This window comes from Pan paniscus, chromosome 8, assembly GCF_029289425.2.
Source record: "Pan paniscus chromosome 8, NHGRI_mPanPan1-v2.0_pri, whole genome shotgun sequence".
Taxonomy (NCBI): Eukaryota; Metazoa; Chordata; class Mammalia; order Primates; family Hominidae; genus Pan; species Pan paniscus.
The window spans coordinates 128,246,563-128,272,122 of record NC_073257.2 but is presented as its reverse complement, the minus strand read 5'-3'; the positions used below and the strand labels follow the sequence as shown (position 1 = coordinate 128,272,122).

Below are 25,560 nucleotides of genomic sequence, written 5' to 3'. Positions count from 1 at the left end.
TAGTTCAAACATATCATGTATTCTAGCTATTTTACCTTCTCAAAAACATCTCCCTTGAGGCTGCTCTTGTTTGGACTGGTTGCTCTCTAGGCCTGGTGCCAAGCTATGATCCTGGGACTTATCTGCCCCATATCTAGGAGATACTCATCAACTCCCTTGTGAATTGGTAAACCAATTGTTGGACTGCTCATCCAAGTACTGCTGGTAGGAAGACCAAAGCTATTCTGATTCCTGATCCTTTAGAGGTGACCTACTTTCAGAAGTTTATAGGGTCTTATTGATACAGAGGGAAGTACTGGAAAGGGCATGGTCCCTTTAAATGATACGGAAGGGGGAAGGGAAGGGCGTGGTCCCTGGCTAGGGCTCTACTTCTGGGCCTGTGCCCAGGGACCTAAGTGAGGACAGGCATTTTTGTTTTTCTGACCAAATGTTGCATTTCCCAAGACCTCCACTGGCCTGCCACGCCCCCATCCTGTGCCTATAAAAGCCCCCGAGACTCTAGCAGGCACACACTCAAGCGGCTGGACATCAAGAGGAACACATCCTCTGAAGAAGACACAAGTGGTTGGACGTGGAGAGGACGTCCAAGGGAGCGCACCAGCGGAAGAGCAGACAGACAGACGCCGGCAGGCCACTGACCAGCAGAACAATGCAGAGTTTGGCTGGGGCAGTCAGAGAGAGTCCAAACGCTGAGCAGCCCGACTCTAGGGGAAAACCATCTTCTTCTGGCTCCCCATCTGCTGAGAGCTACTCCCACTCAATAAAACCTTGCACTCATTCTCCAAGCCCCGGTGTGATCCGATTCTTCCGGTACACCGAGGCAAGAACCCAGGATACAGAAAGTCCTCTGTCCTTGTGGCAAGGCAGAGGGTCTGATTGAGCTAGTTAACACAAGTCACCTACGGACAGTTAAACTAAAAGAGCAACCTGTAACACACGCCCACTGGGGCTTCAGCTGTAAACAATCACCCCTAGACAATGCCATGGGGTCAGAGCCCCACAGCCTGCCCATCTGTATGCTCCCCTAGAGGTTTGAGCAGTGGGGCACTGAAGAAGCGAGTCACATCCCCATCACACGCTGTGCAAGGCGGACAAGGGAACTTTTCCCATTTCATTATCTTCCACATTCTAAAATTGTGTGATGATTTTGTGTCCGGAATTGGTGGGTTCGTGGTCTCGCTGGCTCAGGAGTGAAGCTGCAGACCTTCGCGGTGAGTGTTACAGTTCTTAAAGGCGGCGTGTCTGGAGTTTGTTCATTATGATGTTCGGATGTGTTCGGAGTTTCTTCCTTCTGGTGGGTTCGTGGTCTTGCTGGCTCAGGAGTGAAGCTGCAGACCTTCGCGGTGAGTGTTACGGTTCTTAAAGGCGGCGTGTCCGGAGTTTGTTCGTTCTGATGTTCGGAGTTTCTTCCTTCTGGTGGGTTCGTGGTCTCGCTGGCTCAGGAGTGAAGCTGCAGACCTTCGCGGTGAGTGTTACGGTTCTTAAAGGCGGCGTGTCTGGAGTTTGTTCATTATGATGTTCGGATGTGTTCGGAGTTTCTTCCTTCTGGTGGGTTCGTGGTCTTGCTGGCTCAGGAGTGAAGCTGCAGACCTCCGCGGTGAGTGTTACAGCTCATAAAGGCAGTGTGGACGCAAAGAGTGAGCAGCAGCAAGATTTAGTACAAAGAGCGAAAGAACAAAGGTCCACATTGTGGAAGGGGACCCCAGTGGGTTGCCACTGCTGGCTCCGGCAGCCTGCTTTTATTCTCTTATCTGGCCCCACCCACATCCTGCTGATTGGTCCATTTTACAGAGAGCTGAGTGGTCTGTTTTGACAGGCTGCTGATTGGTGCATTTACAATCCCTGAGCTAGACACAAAGGTTCTCCACATCCCCACTAGATTAGCTAGATACAGAGTGTGGACACAAAGGTTCTCCAAGTCCCCACCAGAGTAGCTACATACAGAGTGTCAATTGGTGCATTCACAAACCCTGAGCTAGACACAGGGTGCTGATTGGTGTGTTTACAAACCTTGAGCTAGATACAGAGTGCCCATTGGTCCCGCTTAGCTAGACATAAAGGTTCTCCAAGTCCCCACCAGACTCAGGAGGCCAGCTGGCTTCACCCAGTGGGTCCTGCACCAGGGCCGCAGGTGGAGCTGCCTGCCAGTCCCGTGCCATGCACCTGTATTCCTCAGCCCTTGGGTGGTCGGTGGGACTGGGCGCTGTGGAGCAGGGGGCGGCGCTCGTCAGGGAGGCTCCCCGCACAGGAGGCCACCATAGCGGGTGGGGGAGGCTCAGGCATGGCTGCAGGTCCCGAGCCCTGCCCTGCGGGAAGGCAGCTAAGGCCTGGTGAGATACTGAGCGCAGCAGCTGCTGGCCCAGGTGCTAAGCCCCTCACTGCCCGTGGCCGGTGGGTCAGGGCTGGCTGGCCGCTCTGAGTATGGGCCCACCGAGCCCACGCCCACGCGGAACTCACGCTGGCCCGCAAGCGCCACACGCAGCCCTGTTTCCCGCGGCGCCTCTCCCTCCACACCTCCCCGCAAGCTGAGGGAGCAGGCTCCAGCCTTGGCCAGCCCAGAAACGGGCTTCCACAGTGCAGCGGAGGGCTGAAGGGCTCCTCAAGTGCCGCCAAAGTGGGAGCCCAGGCAGAGGAGGCGCCAAGAGCGAGCGAGGGTTGCGAGGACTGCCAGCACGCTGTCACCTCTCAAAGTCACCTGGACAGAGGGCCAATGCATTAGTGCCACTGCGTTCTTAATGGTTTCTCTGAATCTAAAAACCTCTGTCCTTTAATTCTTGAAAATGTTCTCTTCTGTGCTTTTTCTGCTATCTCTTTCTAAACTAGTATTATTCAAACATTGGGCAGAATGAGCTAATTCTTTTATCTTTTCCTCCCATTTTTACTCTTGTCTTTTTGCTCTACATTGTGGGAGATTCCCTCAACTTTCTCTTTTTAAGTCTTTTATGGATTTTTAAAAAAACTTCTACTAACATATTTTAATTTATTAACAGCCTATAATGGCAAGTACCTTCTCTTATCTTTCTGAGGACATCAATGATTTTTTCCTAAAGTTTTAATCTCCCTGCAAAATGTCTTTCTTCTAAGTTGCTTCCCACCTCTGCCGCTTTTTTTTTTTGATAGATCTTCTTCATGTTAAACGCATGCCTTGTCAATCTTGACTGCATCTATTTAAGAATGAGGCTAAATTAAGTGAAAAGTTCCACATGGATGGTACTTGTCAGTTCTGGGCTTCACTCTGGCTGGACTGTTTCATTGAAAACTCGCTTTTCTGAAGTCTTTTCTTTTGAACTTGTGAGCCTCTTCAGAGACGGGTATGTCCGGAGGGCTTGTTAAAACACAGATTGCTGGGCCCTACCCATAGAGTTTCTGATTCCATCGGTCTTGGGTAAGGCCCTAAAATTTGCATTTCTAACTATTCCTAGATGATATTAATTTGAGATGCCTGGAGGATACAAATTTGATTGCCCAAAATGAGACCTGAGTTGGGATTACAACATTCAGAATATAAATTTTTCTTGTCTATTTTCTTCCCATCCTGAGCAGTACCTGCTGTTCTCTGTCCAGAGAACTTCTGTTTTATATTCTATGGAAAATAAACATAAAATCTTCTGCCAAGGTTAGGAAGAGGCTGTTCCCCAGCTGGAGTGGGGAATAGGGCCTGAGGATCTGAATGTTTCTTTTATTTTTATTTTTATTTTTTTGAGACAGAGTCTTGCTCTGTCGCCCAGGCTGAAGTGCAGTGGCGCGATCTCGGCTCACTGCAACCACAGCCCCTCCGGGTTTAAGCAGTTCTCTGCCTCAGCCTCTGGAGTAGCTGGGATTACAGGCGCGTGCCACCACGCCTGACTAATTTTTTGTATATTTAGTAGAGACGGGGTTTCACCATCTTGACCAGGCTGGTCTTGAACTCCTGACCTCATGATCCACCTGCCTCGGCCTCCCAAAGTGCTGGGATTACAGGTGCAAGCCACCGTGCCTGGCCTGAATGTTTCTTACATGTACATCCAACCAGTCCCTTGGTCTTCATTCCCATCTTCATCTTTACTTCTAGAGTTTCTAGTACTGCACTTCCTGTGATTTTCAGGGTTCTATAGGGGCAAATCAAAATGTTTTTTTCCTTTTCCCTCTGCCAGTTTGGGATCCACTTTTTCAAGTTTGCTAAGTCATTCGCTACTCATCCCTCTACTATCCAGCTTTCAAAATTGTATTGCTATCAACTCGTCTATGTCATTTTCTCTTTGCCCTCTAGGTCTTTAAAATGAAATAATTTTACTATCATAGTAGTGGGCTTTGAGGAAAGGAGTTGAGGTAAAGATTTCTGCCACCTTCAACTAAAATTTAGAAGAGCATCTAGTTTCAAAAAAACCATCCCAGATTCTGATTGTATCTCAGAGTATAAAACAAATAGGATTGTCTTGAAAGAAAACTGAACCATTCCCAAAAGTTCCTCTAGGCTGGTCAGTTCAGTTGTTTTATGCTTGACAAAATATGACAATTATGTTTGCATAGGAAACTCTGTTTCACAGCTGGAGATTGCACTTCCACCATAGCCAAGTATATCATGGGTCTAGGAAATAAGCCACACATATGAAATTCTGGTGATTCAAAGCAAGAGATCAAAGTATATGAACTAATAAGTTCATTTTGTATATAAAGAGCAACACTAAAAAACTAATACTATGCTAAGGTACTTTATCTATTCCATACTGTCTTTGCCCAACAATAATTAAAATGATCAGGATTCACTGAGCATATAGATATCTTCAGAATTATGCTGCAGCTGTTACAGCCCAACAAAATGGGTGTCATTTTATTTATTTTGTTACCAATTAGAAAACTGAAATCCAAAAGAGTTAAGTAACCAGCCCAAGGCCACACAGGAAAGGCCGGGCCAGAATAGAACTGTACGTCTGCCTCATTCGAAAGCCACCATATGACCATTTTGAATAAGGTGAAGTAACGGCAAGTAGATATATTAACTTTGAATGCAAAACTCAAGAGGATTTCATAATACAATGTAAGCTTTTCACAGATTTGGACAACTTCTTTCCTCCTCCTTTTCTCCTTCCTTCTTCTTCTTCTCCTTCTCCTCCTCCTTCTTTTCTCCTCCTTCTTCTTCTCCTCTTCCTCCTTCTCTTATTCTTCCTCCTCCTTTTCCTTCTCCTCCTTTCTCTTCCTTCTCCTCTTCCTCCTATTCTCCTTCCTTCTCTTCTCCTTCTCCTCCACCTTCTCTTCTTCCTTCTCCTTCTGCTCCTCCTTCTCCTTCTTCTTGTTCCTCCTTTCTCCTCCTCCTTTCTCCTTCCTCCTCCTCCTTCCTCCTCCTCCTCCTTCCTCTTCCTCTCTTCTCCTTTCTCCTCCTCCTTGTTTCTTCTCTCCTCCTTTGTCCTCCTCCCTCCTCCTTCTTCTTCCTCCTCCTCTATCCTCCTCCTTCTTCTTTCCCCTTCTTCTTCCTCCTCCTTCTCCTCCACTTCCTCCTCCTCCTCCTTCTCCTCCTCCTCCTTCTTCTTCTTCCTCTTCTTATTTGTGACTCTTACAGCATCTATCAGAAGAAAACTTCAACAAATACTCATTAAATGGAAGACTATTTAATAGTTTGTGAATACTGCATAAGAATAAATTCATTCAAGTGTACTATAGAGAGGTAGGGTAAGTCACTAGACTGATTTCTGCCAAGGGAATCAACACCACAGAAAACCCATCAGAGACACAGGGAAGTAGTATTATTTCACGATATCCTATCTTTTAAAATAAAAACAGATTCTTAACATTTGGACCCACAAGATGATTTTCCCAAATGATACTTTGAGTGTGCATATTCTTGCTTCAGTTTATATAGATCACTCTGAGGTTCTGGGTTCTCTAGGGAGACTTCCGAATAAAGATTTTTAACCAGAAACGGGATACTCAGCTAGGGAGTAATCATCATGTTTTAACATTTAAAAAGAAGGGAAACACAGCTTTACTTGCCACCCAAGAGTGGAAGAATTCTGTAAAACAGATAAGATGAGTGGAAGTAAAAAATAAGAAAAAATCATAAAAATGTGTCTGGGAGAAGCTCAGAAAGAAAAAGAGAAATTTTAACAATTAGAAGGTGGAGGAGGAGAAGATGGGGGCAGAGAACAACACTAACTTAAAATACCCCATAAAGTGTCTTGTCTTTGTGATAGGTCTCTGTAGTCCCCTTGTCTCCTGGTAATGGAGAAATCACTCAACTACATCATGTTTTAACTTTATTGCAGGCCCGGAGATGGGCCAGAGAATCATAAAAAGTAAAATATCATGAACTACTAATGATTTTTTTCAGTCAATTTAAAAGGACTTGCTAAGAAAACTAACAATATGTACTGCCCAATTTAGGAAGACGGCTTAACCTATTTTGAAGAACACAAATATTTCATTGATGTGGTAGGCAAAATAATGCCTCTTCCAGGATGTCTACATCCTAATCTCCAAAACTACGAATATTATATTGCATGGCAATGAAATTAAAGTTGCAGGTGGAATTACTCTTGTTCATCAGCTGACCTAGAGATGGAGAGAGTGTCCTGGATTAGCCAGGTGGGCTCAATAATCACAAGGGTCCTTATAAGTGGAAGAGGGAGGCAGAAGATAAAGAATCAGAAAGATGAAACATGAGCAGACTCAGCTCTGGAAATTCATGAAGGAGCATTAAAGAGTGCTTGTAGCCTGCAGAAGCTGGGAAAGGCAAGATACAGATTCTCCCCTAGAGCTTCCAGAAGGAAACCAGCCCTGAGAACACCTTGCTTTTAGCCCAGTGAGACCCACCTCAGACTTCTAGCCTTCAGAAGTGTAAGATAATGTGTGCTGTTTTAAGCCACTAGGTTTGTGATAACTTGTCACAACAGCAATAGGAAACTAATACCCTTACCAAAATGTGTGTATTCTAAATTCATTGTTGGTCTTATCTTACTCTTTAAAGCAAGCTATTCACTTAAGTAAGTGAATAGTTAAGCCTATTCACTTAACTAAGAGTTCAAATTAAATAAAATGATCACACTTTTTTGTTAGAACAAAAACTGATTCAGTTTTCTACTATTTCTTATAAGTATAGTCTCATATTCTCAATTGAATCTAATGAGGTTTTAGAGAACAGAAATTAAAACTGAATTAAACAAGGATATAACCCATTTAGCACACATCACCATAGTGTTATTTTAGTCAAGTCTGCTTCTTCCTACACTTGCAGGATGGAGTTAACGAAAGCATCCTTTCCTAAGAAAAACTTCTTCCACTGACCTAAATGTGTGTATTAATTATTTAATTCTGGCTATCTGTCATCAGCTATTCTTTCTAGACTCTTCTTCCCTTCCTTTTGAAATGTTCTCACACTAGTATTTCCATTTCCCCTCTTAACACTATCCAGATGCTACTGTGAATCTCAAATAGCAAATGGCTGTACTGAGTGTAAATTTGAATTTAAGAAGGGAGTGGAAATCACCAGAACAAGCATTTGAGGAACAAATAAAGGCAGGCCCTTGGTCTTCAAAAGTTAATGGGAGTTAGGTTATTTAAATCTTAGAATATACCTCCTCTCACCGAGGGTATTGAAAATAATTAGGTTCCAGGCCGGTCTAGAAAACCTATTCAACTCATTAAGTGAATCATATTCATGAAGTCTTCTACATTTATTGGGTACCTGCTATGTACAAGGCATTTTGGTATAGGTTAGAAAGGCAAAGATAAATGAAAATTCTTGCCCCCTAGAGTTCACAATCCAGAGGAGATTACTAATTGTGCCGCCGCTGGATAATACTATAATGCACATTCCGAAACAGTTCTGTGGGGCACAGAAGCATGATGAATTTGCCTGGTGGTAGCAGGAGACACTTGGCACTCTGTGTGTAAAATAGGAAAGAAATGGATATTCCCATTCCAATTGTTTACACCTTCCTGATAGGAAAGAGTAAGTAGTGGCCTTCACTTGGGAAGAAAGGAGGTTAAACATCCCTGGTACCTAGCAAACTCTTCTTTACACCTGTAAAAGAAACGAACTTTCATTGCATTTCTAAACCCAGAGAAATCAGTCCCTAGGTATTCTGAATTGGGAAATATAGCATATGTTAGAGAGTATTGAGTTCAGACAATCCTAGTTTCAAATCTGCTTGAAACTGACAGTGTATTATCTTGGTAGTTTACTTAGCCTTACAACCTCTGTTTTCTTGGCTATAGTCATCAATATTCCCATCTTTTAGGTTAATGATGAACATACGAGATGATTTATATACAGTACCTAGCATGAGAGATCAAGGATGGAATTCTGAATTTGGACTCTCTAGTAACAAACATATATGTACTAATATGTACATAGTGTTCACATGTCAGAAAACACACAGAACTTCTCCAGAATCACTGCCAAGTTTAACTGATGCCCTTTGGAAAAATGAAGCCAAATGCAACAAAACTAATCCCACCTCTGACTTCACTGAAGAATAAATCTAGTACCTGTGTCTGAATTGTTCTGTCATTTTGCAATTCCTTAACAGTCTTCAGGAAGAATAACGGAAAGTTCCATAAGCACAAGAACCATGTCTTAGTCACCTTTGGTTCCATATCACAATTATCATGATATCCTGTTTAGTGGGTGCTCATTTTTCACTTTAAAATATAGCGAGCCATAATCAAACAGTGTAAATATGAAAAGATTTTACTGATTTGGACATTATAGAGTTCATAGAAGCACCAAGAGTATGTTCTTACTAATATAGTTGAAAATATTTTATTTGAGAAAGAGTAAAATCACTCAAAGATAATCTATTCATTTAAGAAATGAACTTTTTGAGTACATACTATGTGTGAGGCACTGTTCTAGGCACTAGGGATAAAGCAATGAACAAGATACTAAAATCCCTGCCCTCGTGAAGCTTACATTCTAGTCTGAAAGATAGCAAGTATGACAAAACTGATAAATAAGATGAAAGTAATAAGTACTAAGAAGAAAATTAAAGCAGAAAAGGAAGACAGGAAGTATCAGAGGGCCTACCCCAGGGTGGTGGTTCATGACATGATGATAATAAGTCCCAGATTCTGCACCTATTTTGAAAGTAGAAACAACAGGATTTGCCGATATGTTGAACATATGAAGTACTGTCAATTATTCAACGACTAGGAATTCTTACAGTAAACAGAGAGTCCCAATTTCCCTTCATCAACATAATTGCCCTAGGAAATAATTCAGCCACTTAACTCATGAAACAATATGAATTCCGCAGATGTCAAATGATAAAGAGATGGAAATTTTTAAATACAGTTTTAAAGGGAACAAATATCTGGTGATAAAGCTGATTGGCAAGTCACTTATCAAAGATCCTAGGTAGAGTGACTTCACTTCATTTGATGGACCAATAACTTACAAATGAATCTTTGAAAACTGAAGACTAACACTTAAAAACAAACTGAAAGTCTATTACTTATAGTTTTTATTCAAAAATAAAGGAAAGGTATTGATTAAACCAATTAAGCTCCTTTAAGATTATCAAAAGAGGAAACTCATTTTTGGATCCTTTAGACTATATTTCTCTAGGATGCATGTGATATTAATTTGAAAATTAGCACCAAATACATATTTTAAAATTATATATGTACATAAATTTGAACAATTGAAAACTATATACAAATATTTAAATTTTATATTTACATGAATGAAGAAGGAAGAAAGGGAGGGAGGGAGGAAGGAAGAAGGAAAGAAGGGAAGGAGGGAGAGAGGGAGAAAGGAAGGAAGGAAGGAAGGGTCACATTTTTATAAGGATTTGTCATTCTCTTCAATGTCATACCAGAGAAATCCAGCAGATGGCACTCATATATTTTTCTAAATATGATGCTGAATTAAAAACAGGATTGCTTACACTTTGTATTTCAGACCAGAAAGACTGAATAAATCACAGAAGCAAACAGATTTCAAAATTTTCTATTACCATGGAGAGATAATGCTTTTAAGGTACTCTAATGCACATTCATAGCTTGCAAGTAACTTACAATTTTCACTTCCTATTCTAGCAGTTGGTGGAAAGGTAGCATTCATAACCATTAGCTGCCAATCAACAGTTTGATAATAGAAAGCTCTAAGGGACCATTGAGAGACCTACAAACTTTTCTCTGATGGGATGTGGGATTATTACTTTCTTCTGGTTTATTTCCAATGTTTTTATTGGTTGTTCAACATAGATAGGCTCTGAAATTAGCAAACATAACTACCATTTTTCAGCTAAGTAAACAGGCTCAGAAAGAGTAAGAAATAAGACAGGGTAATTCACCCAAGAAAGATAAACAACAATAAATGAATCCAGTTTCTTTAACTAGAGAATCAATAATTTATATTTAAATCCTTAAGCAATAAATATAGGTTAAATTAACAAGTTAATTGAAACCATATTTCAACACATATTATTGGACACTTCCTATATACCACACACTGTTCCAGGCTCTAAGGGATAAGCGATGTGCAAGATAAAGAATACTCTGCTTTCATGGAACTTCTGTTTTAGTGGTGATAAGTAGAACAGAAAAACAAGAAAGATGTCACAAATTATAAGAAGTATGAAGAGAATTTATAACTAGGATATGTCATAGTGTGACTGCGTGACTACATAGATTGTTTAAAGGAAGGCCTCTCTGAGGAGGTGAAGTTTCACTTGGCATCTGAATGACAGAAGCTGACAGCCATACAGAGATCAGGGGGTGGAGCAACCCAGGCAGAGGGAACATAGCTCATGAAATCATCCTAACACCAGAACAAGTTGGGCCTATTTGGGGGGCAGAAAGATCTGTATGGCTGGAGAGGAGTCTACAAGGAGGAGAGCTGGTATGGCATGAGTTCTGAGAGGTAGGCAAGAGCCAGGATGGATGGAGAGATGGATGAAAGAATGGATAGAAGGAAGAATACAAGGAGAAAGGAAATGAGCAAGAGCGCTAAGTTCAGGTTAATCAGATTCTTTTACATGTTGATCTTTCTGGATGTTTTCTATTAGTCACATTCCTGCCTTAGCAAGTACTGAAGAATGAATATAACCTTTATTATTTGATATTGTAAAAAGGTGCCATTCCTCAGGTTATCACTTTAAATATCAATGACCACAGGGTAGTGCTGGAAAAAAAGAAAAAACACACATCTGTAGAAAGTGTAATAAAGCAGGATGAATAGGTGTTACTTTCAAGAGATAGCCAGAAGGTGAATTTTCAATAACACTTGATTTGAGTCTGTTTTATTCTGATTTGCCCCTTTCTTCTCAAGGAGTGTAGAAAGATATTCTTAGTTAATTAAAGATTCATATTTGCTGATTCTGATTAATCGATGTTTTCTGGTACCAAAGGGTGATTTAAATAATTCTTAAATTTCTCTTATCTTCTAATATTTACCTGTTATGTAAGATTTTATTGTAAGCACGTTTTCAAAAGCAATATATATTTAAGCTGTGTTAGAAATGAAACCCAAGCAATTAAACTGTAAATAAAGAGGGCCTCTGCTCTATGTGACCTCATGCAAATCAGATCATCAATCAAAACCTCAGTTCCCCCTCTAAAAATGGCATATCTGATTGTTCTACAACTAGAATCTTGATAAAGAGCTTTGATTTTATTGAATAAAAAGGCTACTATAATCTTGATATTTTACTAATGTTAATTGGCTCCAGATTGTAGAGCTGACATTATGCTGACCCTATGACTACCCTCAGGTCACCCATTCCCAGTCAGGAGCTTCTTTGTCTAAAGTCTACAAAAACTGTTTCAACAACCACATCACTTAATGGTGGCTTAAATTTGTAAATACTTTCAGTAATCACAAAGCCATATCCAGAAATATCATTAGTAATTGTATTTGCATCTATTAAATGTAGATTAAGAGGATTTTATTTTAACAAGGTTTTATTTACCAACTAATTAGAATGACAATTTATTACAAGTGTGAAAATAATTAACTTCGAATTATTCAAGTAGTGTAGTTCTTCTGGTTGTAAGAAAAAAATAAAATCATTTTCTCCCACTCAATCAATGGGCCTTGTTTGGAATAGCGACTTATATCAGACATTGTTATTAATTTCACATATTCGCCTATTCTTTATTTTCCCAGACATCTGAATTCTGGTGCTGTTTATTTCATAGAGGCCTTTTAAAGACAAATTCATTCTGTATGAAAAGCTGTTTAAATCAGCATTCAATTCTGACAGCTTTGCTCTTGATACTTTTCATAGCAGCAGCTGGGAGACCACTTTACCATCAGTCATGGCTTTTTTTTCCTCCAGTCAAAGTATATGTTCTACAATAAGCATTGCCCTGCAAAATTTTTTCCTCATGTTTAATAAATGTGACCTTACGTATAATTAACAACAAATAGATAAAATCCTGTTTCTCCCTTTTAAAGCAGGGGAAAGTTATTACTTGATTTCCCTCGTGTAGTAGTCAATGCTGTCTTGATATTAGTCTTTTGCCAAGTGTCAGTAAAATAACAAATAAAGCTTCTTTACTGCTATGATGATTTGACCATTAGCAAACCAAGAAAAAACTTACTTAACTTGAAAATACAATGTTTAGAAAGCACAAATGCAACTGATTACACATTCCGACCTCAAATATTTTCAAAAGATAACTTCATCCTTTCCATTCTTACATTTTAAAAAAATCTATTGTCTTAAGATAAAAGAGCCACAAAACCCCAAGATGTAATCCCTGCTTCGGGCTAATGACGAAAAATATTTTTTATTTTTAGTTCACATCCTGAAAAAAATTCCCTTGACAGAAAATGTTCTGAACTAGATTCTGAGAGGCAAACATTTTCTTTACTAAAGTTTTTCCGGATGACAAAAGGAGAGAAGAGGGGTCAAAAAAGAAACATAAAAGTTCACCTAAAATAGATCAGCTTCAAATGTTAAAATACTTTTTAGTACATTAAGCAGCTTTTAAATTTCAAATTTTATACTATAAATACTTGAATCACAGAACACCTTACCCTGACACACCCGGCATTAAGATAGTCTCATATTTATTTCTAATCATGTCACTGAACTGCTACTGTTTCCTAGGCTGCAAATAAATGATTTATTCATTATAGTGTGACACAGTTATGTATGATTGATTGGTATAAAATATAAAGGGACTTTGTCCTCCACAGGAGCTTTGAACAGGGCCTGTCCAGTGCATGCTGTCTGTCCATCTGCAGCTACCCAGCTAAATTACTGCTTGCCCTTCTGGTAATGGACTCCGTGGATTTTTTCACAGCATAATTTCCATCCTACAAAAAATTACTAATCCCAATTGACTCTGTTTTAAGGCATTTCTAGATTCCAATTCATTATAATACAATGACCTCTACCTTACCTTAGCCTTTTCAGAATCTCATCATGGTTTTTCAAGTTCCAAGAAAAAAAAGCAGGCAGGCAATTTTTTGTTTGTTTCTTTTAAAAAACAAACCACTACTATTGACAAAACAATGATAGAATAGAAATCATTCTGATTGTAGATACCTTAAAGCTTTTCTTTACTTTTCCTCCCATTTCAATAATTAGGCCAGGGAAGGAAGAAAGGAATTTCTAGGCCAGTGTTCATGCTCCACATCCTATGATTTTGTCGCTGTTTTTCCCCCAGTGTAATAGCTCCATTAATCAGCAGAAAATTTCGCAGCAAATTGTCTATACATTTTAATATTATCCTCAGTGGAGTACTGAGAGTTAGAAAGTTGCTTCTCAAAGAACTTGAGTTACATTAAAGAACTATGGTGGCAAGCCACAAACCTCAGAGCAGTATCAGTGTTACTTTGGGTTAGTTTGCGTTTTGATCATAACTAAGTATACGGAAAATTTAATGAATTTACTTAATGAATGGACATTCGTTTAAAAATTGCCTTTCTGTATAGCCAAAGTCTTACTTCCAGAGTAACTGAATTCAGTCTGAGACATATTTTTACCCAGATAAGTTCAGTTAATTTTCCTACTTATGAGTTTTATGACTTACTAATTCTTAAAAAAAAAAACCCTAAAAACAGACTTAATCTACTCCTAATATTTTATCTTGATGTGCAGTTTAGTTTCACACACTGTGATTTCTATTGATTGCTGTATTTCCTTTGTTTCAGATAACTTGTTCCTTTAATTACATTGATTCTAATCGTTCAGTTATTTTGATTGGTATCACATGGATACCGCTTTCTATTACTCTATCATGCAGTGCTAAAATAATTATTTGATTATATGAAAATGAGTTTAAATCTTAAATTATGCATTTTAAGCATTTTAAAATAATAAAAGTACCGAACCTTCAGTTTTATTCTCAAATTCAATCCATTTGAATACTGATTCTGTTACTGAATATTTAATCTAGATATTCTATATGACACACATGTGAAAGAACGGTTGTATCGGTAGCAGTTTATTCTGCATATATGCCATTGTGTTAGTAATTCAAATAGGTGGCTGATCTCTAGTTCACATTAATATTTTAGCTACAAAACCAATAATGAGCAAAAATTACTGGTAAGTGAAAAAAGCTTTATGTGTAAATTCTGCATACTAAATATATATAGCAAAAGAGATTCACAGGACTCTCCAGGGTAGACAAATAGACTAAAATAAGACAGAACTGAGGTCATGACAAATCCCAATAACCATTTCCCACTCTGTATTTGCATATAAAATATATTGCAATTCTCTGCCACCATTCATTTTTTTCTTCCTAAGCAAAAATAATTGATTACTAATTTAAATATTTAAAAAATAAAATTAGAAATTACTTTTGAAAATTGCAAATTATTTAAACACATGGCAATTGCTATATATCCTGAAGGAGAGTGTTTCAACTATGCTAATTTCTGAAAAATAAGGGTGTTAACATATACAAAAAAACTATGTCTAAATAAGACTTGCTCTGAAATAAGACTTGCTTAGGCTCTGCTCTGAGATTTAGATAAACCTAAGTACTCTACCTTAACATTAATAGATAAATGAATTCAACTACAACCACAAAAGAAAGCATGGTTCTAACATTAGCCCTCAGTATTTTGAAATATATCCCCAAGTAAGTTTTCTTCCTAACCTGCTCCAATCTAGGGCCTTGTTGAATTGTTGCAATACACTTTTATTTTTATTTTATTTGTGATTTGTTTTTAATTTCCATAGGTTATTGGGGAAGAGGTGGTGTTTGGTTACATGAGTAAGTTCTTTAGTGGTGGTTTGTGAGATTTTGGTGCACCCATCACCTGAGCAGTATACACTGCACCCAATTCGTAGTCTTTTATCCCTCACCCCCTTCCTACCCTTTCCCCCTGAGTCCCCAAAGTCCACTGTGTCACTCTTATGCCTTTGCATCCTCATAGCTTAGCTTCCACTTACGAATGAGAGCATACAATGTTTGGTTTTCCATTCCTGAGTTACTTCACTTAGGATAATATTCTCCAATCTCATCCAGGTCACTGTGAATGGCATTAATTCATTCCTTTTTAGGCTGAGTAGTATTCCATCATATATATATTTCATAGTTTCTTTATCCACTTGTTGACTGATGGGCATTTGGGCTGGTTCCACATTTTTGCAACTGCGAATTGTGCTGCTATAAACATTCATGTGCAAGTATCTTTTTCATATAATGACTTCAGGAGTAGCTATTCTTACATCAGTCAACACACTTTTAGACAATAGACTTTCTGTCTAGTCAGAAATGGTAACGGCAGAAAGATAAGTGATGTTGGAAATTTGGTAGCAATACTAAGTATGATCCGATCCTAACTACACTGTTTTCAGTTGCAGTGTTTCAGGTCACCAGAGAAAATGAATCCTGATGGCTGTTAAGGAGATTATGTACCTCATAATCCACTGGGGATTCATATCCCCGTGGATAATTTGTTTCATTATAACCAACACTGGCATTAACCAGAAAATGGCTTCAGGTGCCCCAGACTTCATGGAAACACAGTGAAAAGTAGGAAAACTTTTACAGATGAAGGTCCTCAGAGGAACTCTGTCAACAGACATTTTATGATTAGAGAATAATTAAAATGAAAGCAAGCACCTTTGTTAGTGGAAGTGGCACCAACACAACTGGGCCAATAAACTGAATGTTTCTTCCTATGTGTGTTTCATTGGACCCAAGGTAAACTACAACAAAAAATGAAAAGTATAGTGTATCAGTCCATTCTCGCATTGCTATGAAGAAATACCTGAGACTGGGTAATTTATAAAGAACACAAGTTTAATTGTCCCACAGTTCTGCAGGCTGTACAGGAAGCATAGTGACTTCTGCTTCTAGGGAGGCCTCAGGAAGTTTCCAATCATGACTGAAGGCAAAGGGGGAGTGAGACATCTCATACGGTGGCAGCAGGAGCAAAGTGGAGAAGTGCTATACACTAGCAAACAACTAGCTCTCAGGAGAACTCAAGGACAGTACCAAGAAGAATGGTGCTAAGCTATTCATGAGAAACCCACCCCCATGACCCAATCACCTCCTATCAGGACCCACCTCCAACAGTGGGGATCACAATTCAACATGAGATTTGGGCATGGACACAGATCCAAACCATATTATACAGATTAGAAAGAATAGGACAGCTTGAGGTTCAGGGGCATATAAGAAGCCCGGGAACACGGTATCTACTTCTTCTCCTTTTCCTTCTTTTAGAAACAAAATCAAACCACAGAAGAACTCTTAAAGTTTGAGTAACAAGACAAAAATTATCTTAAAGGGCTAACACATCATTTCTAGATAATACCAATTTGAATATTTTAAACCCCATATTTCCCACAAGGATCCATTGTAACGGGTACCATTCATATATCTATCACAAAGATTTGATTCTCAGATATTCTGATCAAATCTCAGATGGCTGATCAATTCTCTGTAAGTTATTTGCTTTCCTGAAGATCTTTCTGTGCCAATGTCTGAAAAGAAAACATAGTAATTACTCATGAGGAAAAGTAAATTCTTAATAAAATAATTACATAAAATGTACCTAAATTTAATGACAATAAATTCTGGGCATTTCTTAATTATATTTTTTATAAAAAAACATAAATTCAAAGGTAACTTATTGAAACATTTTTTGAACAAGAAAATGTTTACATAAAATATGTAACAACATGCAATGTATCAAATTAAAACTACATTTTAAGATAGTTTAAAGCTATTCATGTCTTTCACTAAAATACAGTATGGCAAATACTGTGTTCATTTTATAAACAACCAAAGTAAGAGGTTAAAGCAATTTAAAGTGCTCCTACACAATCTGAAAATACATTTCCAACAATTGAATTCAAGGTTTTTGAGATTATACAAATACGCAATAAGAAAGTTTTAGGATCAAATATAATAAAAGTATAATTTATGCCTATCAAAAACAAAAAGCTTTTAAGGCATTATGATAGTTAAATTTCCTTCAGTGCAGTAATCCTCTAATAACAGTTTCAGTCAAGGAAATGTTATGAGGTCAGATCTAAAGTTGCTTTTTTTAAACTTACTTTGAAATCATACATATTCTCTTTGAATATAATTTGCTTCATGTAGCACCTAACTCTCTAGGAACTCAAAACACTTCATAGATTTACATCCTGATCCTAGTTATCTTCATTATTGCTTTTTTGTTTTTTGCAGAGGGATTAAACACTAGTTCAGTGATTTGTACACCAGTAAAACCATTCCTTACCAGTAGGTAAAATAATGCTGAACAAAAGTTAAACAATCAATGATAACTTACCAACTCCAAAAATTCTATTTCTGTTTGGAGAGCTTCATAAACACTTTCCATGTCATCTTCCTTATAAAGTTCTAATTCTTTTTTAAGTCTATTTTAAAAGAAAATTTCACCTGTTAGTTTAATAATAAACTGTAATTGTATTACTGCACAGAGAGGGACAAGTTTGTAGCTTCTATAATCAGAATTTCAAGTTAAGACTAAATAATTGGCATATTTTAATTATCTATAATTCCATAAAGACTATATAAAATTTTGCGGTAAAACTTTTCATAAAGAAATTAAGGTAGACTGACTAGTAGACATTTAATATTTTTGTTGTTGTTGTTTTGTGAGATGGAGTCTCGCTCTGTCATCCAGGCTGGAGTAGAGTGGTGTGATCTCGGCTCACTGCAACCTCTGCTTCCTGGGTTCAAGCGATTCTCCTGCCTCAGCCTCCCAAGTAGCTGGGATTACAGGCGGCTGCCACCACACTCAGCTAATTTCTGTGTTTTTAGTAGAGATGGGGTTTTGCCATGTTGGCTAGGCTGGTCTTAAACTCCTGACATCAAGTGATTCACCTGCCTGAACCTCCCAAAGTGCTGGGATTACAGGTGTTAGCCACCACGCCCAGCTGACATTTAATAATTTTATCATAACTAAAAGAGCAACATGAACTGGTGGATAAAAAATATATAGTACTATGTCTTAACATCTCTGTTTTAGTCCTGGCCACCAGCAAACTGAATAAGCTTAGTTAAAACATTTAGCTTCTCTGAACCTCACCTGAAAACTTTCAAGTATAGGAAAAAAAATGACCCTTGAGCTCTCTTCTTGATCTAAAAGTAAACTATAACTTTATAATATACACAAATAATTAAAATATATCTTAATTTGGGAGTGAGAAAGCAACATCTTTCTTTTCCCCAATTAAGTTTCTTTTCTCCAATTAAGTCTTTAAGTTTTTGAATATTTTGAATTTTTTAACATGAAAAAGCACATACATTTTATTAACATGCATTGGGAATCACAAAAAAATAGGTTGGTTAGAACTGAAGCGGTTACATTCAGGTTTATTACCCTCTTAATGAAGGAAAGGGGGTTTGGAGTTGTTAAAGTTTATGAGAGACTGTCATTTGAAATGATCAAACCAAAATAGAGTTTCTGGAGCTAGGTGCCATGTAATCTATCTTGAAAATGGGCCAGTTTCCCAAAAAATAGGAGATTCATAGCAACCAATCAAAGGGGCCTTGAACCAACATAAGGCAGTCTCCTCTGAACTATGACTGTAAGAAATTAATTTTGAAATGATTCTAGAGAAATCCAATTAAATGTTTATACTGATTTTTTTTATTATACTTTAAGTTTTAGGGTACATGTGCACAACGTGCAGGTTTGTTACATATGTATACATGTGCCATGTTGGTGTGCTGCACCCATTAACTAGTCATTTAACATTAGGTATATCTCCTAATGCTATCCCTCCACTCTCCCCCTACCCCATACTGAATTTTTTTGTATTTTCGGTTTTTCTTTTTTATGAGACTTTAAGGAACTAGACTACATGGAAGTATATGGGTGTAGTAATGGAAGATAAGGGCTATTTTCATTAAAATCTATTTATGCATACTCATCTTGGTATTGGCTCTGTCTTCAGTGATAACAGTACCTCCTCTCTCCCTGGAATCAGTGCGTCACCCTTCTCATGCCTTACTTCTAAGCAGATAAAGCCTAAAAGGGTAGAGAATTCTTCCTGTATCTATCGAGTATCAATTGCCAAGATAATCCTTATGACAATGTGGTATAATTTCAGGGTGGTATATTCTGGTCCCTTTAAAGCAAGGTGAGATAGGCAATAGAAACAATAACCTTAAACAAAGAGCCAACAATTGTACTAATATCATACAAGTTTGATGATTATAAATGTGCTCTGGAAATTTATTGCCAAATCAGCACAGACTTTGAGGAATTTTTTAAAAATTATTTTATACCTGTATTTAATGTGGAAAATAGTAAAAGTAAGTTTTCCATTTCTGGCATTATGACTAACTTTTTTTCTGAAAAGAAAAACATAAACAAAAGCTAGGAGCTGTGGCTGAAGAGGTAGAAGGCTAGAGCCTGGAATTGGGCAGCTAGGAGGTTAAAGCTGCCCTGAGGGGAGATATGAGGAACAACATTGCTCTCCCAAACCTAAGCAACTCCTGGGCCAGCAACAAAGTGAGAAGTGTGGATCAATTTGAACTTTTGTTGAGCCCTGACCCTCAAGGGGAAGCTGAAGGAGTTGTAAGATCAGTGGCATTTCCTGGATGCCAGCAGATGCAAAAGAAAATCTTCTCTATGGCTGCATAGTATTCCATGGTGTATATGTGCCACATTTTCTTTATCCAAATGCCCATCATTGATGGGCATTGTGGATGGTTCCAAGTCTTTGCTATTGTGAACAGTGCTACAATAAACATATGTGTGCATGTGTCTTTAGAGCAGAATGATTTATAATCCTTTGGGTATATACCCAGTAATGGGATTGCTGAGTCAAATGGTATTTCTAGTTCTAGATCCTTGAGGAATCGCCATACTGTCTTCCACAATGGTTGAACTAATTTACACTCCCACTAACAGTGTACAAGTGTTCCTATTTCTCCACATCCTCTCCAGCATCTGTTTCCTGACTTTTTAATGATCACCATTCTAACTGGTGTGAGATGGTATTTCATTGTGGTTTTGATTTGCATTTCTCTAATGACCAGTGATAATGAGCTTTTTAAATATCTGTTGGCTGCATAAATGTCTTCTTTTGAGAAGTGTCTGTTCATATCCTTGGCCCACTTTTTGATGGGGCTGTTTGTTTTTTTCTTGTAAATTTAAGTTCTTTGTAGATTCTGCATATTAGACCTTTGTCAGGTGGGATGAGTTCATGTTCTTTGCAGGGACATGGATGAAGCTGGAAACCATGATTTTCAGCAAACTAATACAGGAACAGAAAACCAAACACTGCATGTTCTCACTTATAAGTGGGAACTGAACAATGAGAACACGTGGACACAGGGAGGGGAACATCACATACTGGGGCCTGTCAGGGGGTGGGGGGCTAGGGGAGGGATAGCATTAGGAGAAATACCTAATGTAGATGATGGGTTGATGGGTGCAGCAAACCACCATGGCATGTGTATACCTATGTAACAAATCTGCATGTTCTGCACATGTACCCCAGAACTTAAAGTATAATAATAATAATAAAAAGAAAATATTCTCTAAAGGAAACCTTAACAAATTTAGACCCACCGCCCTCTCATAGATTGAGAACAATGAGTTTGCAGCAAAAATTCATGAAGCACCTAACAAGGAAAGCCATTATAAAGTAAAAGCAGAGACAGGAAGCAATAGCTTACACCCAGGCTATTTACAAAACTACAGACTATTCACAAAATAAAATGTCCAATGGCTAATAAAAATAGGAAATGGTATTAAATTTCATTCTGAATCAGGGAAATACAAAGAAAAGCATAAGGAAATACCATTAAACATTCACCAGAATAACTAAAATGAAAGATAGGCAGTACCAGGTGTTGATAAGGATATAAAGAAACTAGAACTTCCAGACCGCTAGTACAGGATATTGCTTTCCATTCTTTTTTTCTTTTTAACGTATCTACATCTTTACATTTAAAGTGAGTTTCTTGTGGAAACCATATATTTGTGTCTTACTCTTTTATCTAATGTAATAATCTGTCTTTTACTTGGCATATTTAGACCATTTTCATTTAATATAGTTATTCATATGGCTGAATTAAAAATATAAGATTTTTCTAATAATTTTCTATTTGTTCTATATGTGCTTTGCCCTTTTCTTTCCCTCTCTTTCTACCTGCTTTTGGACTTTTTAAATAATTACATTTTATCTCCTCTATTGACTTATTACTTATACTTACTATAGTCCCCATTTATCCATGGGGGCTACATGCTCCAATACTCTCAGTGGACAACTGAAACTGCAGACAGTACTGAACTCTCTATATGCTATGACTTTTTCTATATATATATATACCTATGATAAAGTTTAATTTATAAATTAGGCACAGAAAGATATTATCAATAATACCTAATAATAAAATAGAACAATTATGACAATATACTGTACTAAAAGTTATATGAATGTGGTCTCTCTCTCCCTCTCAAGATATCTTATTGCACTGTAGATCTTAGGAACCTCAGCACACAATTTTTTTCCTTTCCTTCTTAAGTCAGAAACTTTCATCTTTTCACTTACAGGAAGCACTTTACACCTTCTTTTTGGCATATATGAATTGCCAGCATCACTACTCATGTGACTTGGGCTCATCATTAAGTGCAATAAGGGTTACCACAAAGACTGTGATAGCATAACAGTCGATATGATAACTCAGATGGCTACGAAATGACTAGCAGGCAGGTAGCATATATAGTGCAGATACACTGGACAAAGGGATGATTTATGTCCAGGGAAGAATGGAGCAGAACTGCACAGGAGTTCATCATGCTACTCAGAATGGTGTGCAATTTAGAATTGTTTATTTATGAAATTTTTCATTTAATATTTTGGAACCATGGGTGAATGTGGGTAACTGGAACTGCAGAAAGAAACTGCAAATAAGGGGGACTACTGTATTTTTTTAAAGTTGTAATGCTTGCATATGGGTTAATACATGACTTCAATTTATTACTGTGTACTCTCAAATAATATAACACTGCTTTACTTGGCCGGACCACAGTGGCTCATGCCTGTAATCCCAGCACTTTGGGAAGCCAAGGTGGGCAGATCACTTGAAGCCAGGAGTTCAAGACCGACCTGGCCAACATGGGGAAACCCCGTCTCTACTAAAAATACAAAAATTAGCCAGGTGTGGTGGCACACGCCTGTAATCCCAGCTACTTGGGTGGCTGAGGCATGAGAACAGCTTGAACCCCAGAGGCGGAGGTTACAGTGAGCCAAGATTGTGCCACTGCACTCCAGTCTGGGCAACAAAGAGAGACTGTGTCTCAAAAAAAGAAAAATAAAATAACACTTGCTACACTTATAGGATAAGAAACTCAAAACAGTTTATTTCCAATTTCTCCCTCCCATTTTTTGTTCGGTCATCATCATACATTTTTGTTTTTACATATGCTATAAACCTAAAATATATTCCTACTTTTTTGCTTTTGTCACTTATTTGTTACATCAATTAAAAGTGAAAAAGGGGCCTTTATGTTTATCTTCATTTTCATTTCTAATTTTATATTTATCTTCATTATCTTTCATTTATTTATTTATTTTTAAGTAGAGATGGGGTCTCTCTATGTTGTCCAGGGTAGTCTCAAACTCCAGGGCTTGAACTCCTGGACTCAAGCTATCTGCCCACTTCAGCCTCTCAAAGTACTGGGATTATAGGTATTAGCCACCATGACTGGCCCATTTGAACCATTTCTGGAGTTTTATTATTTCTTTGCATAGCTCCAAATTTCTATCTGGTATAGTCCTTCTTTCTGAAAAACTTATACAGCCCTTTTCTGTAATGTAGTCCGTTTGCAAGAAATTCAATCAACTTGAGTTTGTCTAAAAATATCTGTATTTGCCTCCATTTGTGAAAGGGATTTTCACTGACAATTCTGAGCTGGCAGCTGTTACTTTCATTCTTTAGGATGTCATTCCCTTGTCTTCTGGTTTGCATGATTTCTGATGAGAAGTCTTCTGTAGTTATTATCTTCATTCCTTTGTATATAATGTCTTTGTGTCTTTTCTCTTTCTGCCTTCCTTCCTGATTTTCTCTTTATCTTTATTTTTCAGAGGTTCAAATATGATGTGTATAGATGTTTGTTTTTCTTTAATGCTGCTTGGGGCTCTCTGAGCTTCTTGTATCTGTGCTCTAAAGTATTTCATTATTTTTGGAGAATTCTCTACCATTATTACTGACAAATAAACAAATATAATCTCAAATGCACTATGGTAAATCTAAAAAGCCAGACCGAAGAGGATACATAGCATATTATTCCATTTGTACGACATATTGGAAAAAGCAAAATTAGGAGAACAGATCAGGGGCTGGGGCTGGAATGCAGGCACTGAGTATAAATAGGCAGGAGCGTACATTCTGGGATCATCAAAGTATTCTATATCTTGATTGCAGTGGTGGTTACATAACTGAATATTTTTGCCAATTCACTGTATACTAAAAGGTAAATTTTCTCTATGTAAGTTTTAAAAAAGGCAATGACAGTAGTCAAAGTTCCTATAAAATAACAATTAAATTTTTTTAATTCAAAATTTTTTAATTAAAAATGTTTAAGTTTCCAAAAGGAAAAATAATGTAAAAAAGACCTCTCAATATGAAAACCAAATAAAACTATCTATAAGTTATGTATACAAGCTAAGAAGGAAACAGAGGATTTTGCAAAACTTGAAATTACATGTAAATAGGGAAATAAACATCTAACTTCAGCTCTGAAGCCTACACCAATGCAGAAAGAGTTAAGTAACCACTCAATGGTAGAGAGAAGAAAGGAAAAAGGGTGCCTAAGGGTGATGAAATACAGATTAAATGACCCTCAGAAAGTGAAAGTCTTTCCCCGTGTAGGGAAACACTGAGAGAAGGTCTGAGGCCTCACAGTTGAAAGTAATGGCTTCTGTAGGGTGGAAGAAGTTTGTTTAAATCAATGTCTCTCTTATCTTTTGGGTAGAAACAGTTGCAGTGTTTTGATTTAATGATGTTCTTTTTGTCTTTCCAGTGCTTTTCATTTCCATTTCTTGATTCCTTCTTGTCTTTAAATGTTATAGTCCCTGCAAATTTGTCTATTTCTCACCCAGTAACCATAGCTGAAATGAAGAAAGTTTTTGTTTTGTTTTGCTGATGAAGTTTTTTAAAAACTGTATTATGAACAAAAAGCAAAAATACTTTGAGACACCAGATAATCCAAAAACTATATAAATTGATCTAAAGTATGAAGATATAAGGAAAACAGTGAATTTCTTTTCCTGAAGCAAGCATAACATTGATAGCAGACCTGATCAAGATAGTGAATACATATACACACACATACATATGTCTATGAATACTAATGCAAAAATTATAAATAAAATATTAGTAAAAAGAATCCAATAGCACATTAAATAAATAATATACTAAGATCTATTAGGATTTGTTCCCGGAATTAATGTATGGTTAAATATTAGAAATTCATTAATATAATTGACCATATTAATATTTCCAAGGGAAAAATAATATGATTATCTTCAGAGGTGCTGAAAGGGTGTTTAAAATATTAAAACTTATCCCTGATTTTTAAAAAACTTTCAATAAAATCAGAATTAATACATATTATTTTTACCCAATAAAAAAATACATATGTCAATCCCAAAGTAAGCATATTATTGCTGGGGAAACACTAGAGTCAATCTCCTTAAGGTCAGGAATAAGGATGCCCATTACCTTTATTACTTTTTAATATTAAGTTGGAAGAACTAGCCATTAAAATTAGTCTAGAGAAAATAATTAGAGGCATAATAGTTTGAGAGACAAAATAAAGTTATTTTAATTTTCAGGTAATATGACAATATAACTGAAAACTCAAAAATATCAATGAAAAAAAAATTCAAATAATAAAATAATTTAGTAAGGTGACAAGATATAAAATTAGCATACAAAAATAGCCTTCATTTTCATCAATAATAACATGACTTTTTCTTTCATAGGACATCATAAAAATGTTAATTATTTCTACATTAAATCAGATTGAATATGATCCTGATAAAAATACAAATTTTTTCCTTGATGCTAGGCAAATTGATCCTAAAGTTTATATGGAAAAAAATAAACATTCAAATAAGGCTCTTTAATCTTTTTCTTTTTAGGAAAGCCCTGATAAAGAAAAAAAAAAAGGAG

At 37.3% G+C, this 25,560-nt stretch overlaps 1 protein-coding gene across 2 annotated transcripts in view; it reads right to left on the bottom strand.

Moving 5' to 3' along the window:
* Nucleotides 1–16,171: 16,171 nt before the first annotated feature.
* CCDC172 (coiled-coil domain containing 172) overlaps nucleotides 16,172–25,560 on the bottom strand; it is a 55,621-nt gene continuing 46,232 nt past the window's right edge. For both annotated transcript variants that reach the window (XM_055093379.1, XM_055093380.1), the window contains exons 8-9: nucleotides 17,690–17,777; nucleotides 16,172–16,877 (exon numbers count right to left, since the gene is read on the bottom strand). In XM_055093379.1, coding sequence (XP_054949354.1) covers nucleotides 16,842–16,877; nucleotides 17,690–17,777 — 124 coding nt within the window. In that variant the 3' untranslated portion in view covers nucleotides 16,172–16,841. The remainder of the gene's footprint in view (nucleotides 16,878–17,689; nucleotides 17,778–25,560) is intronic.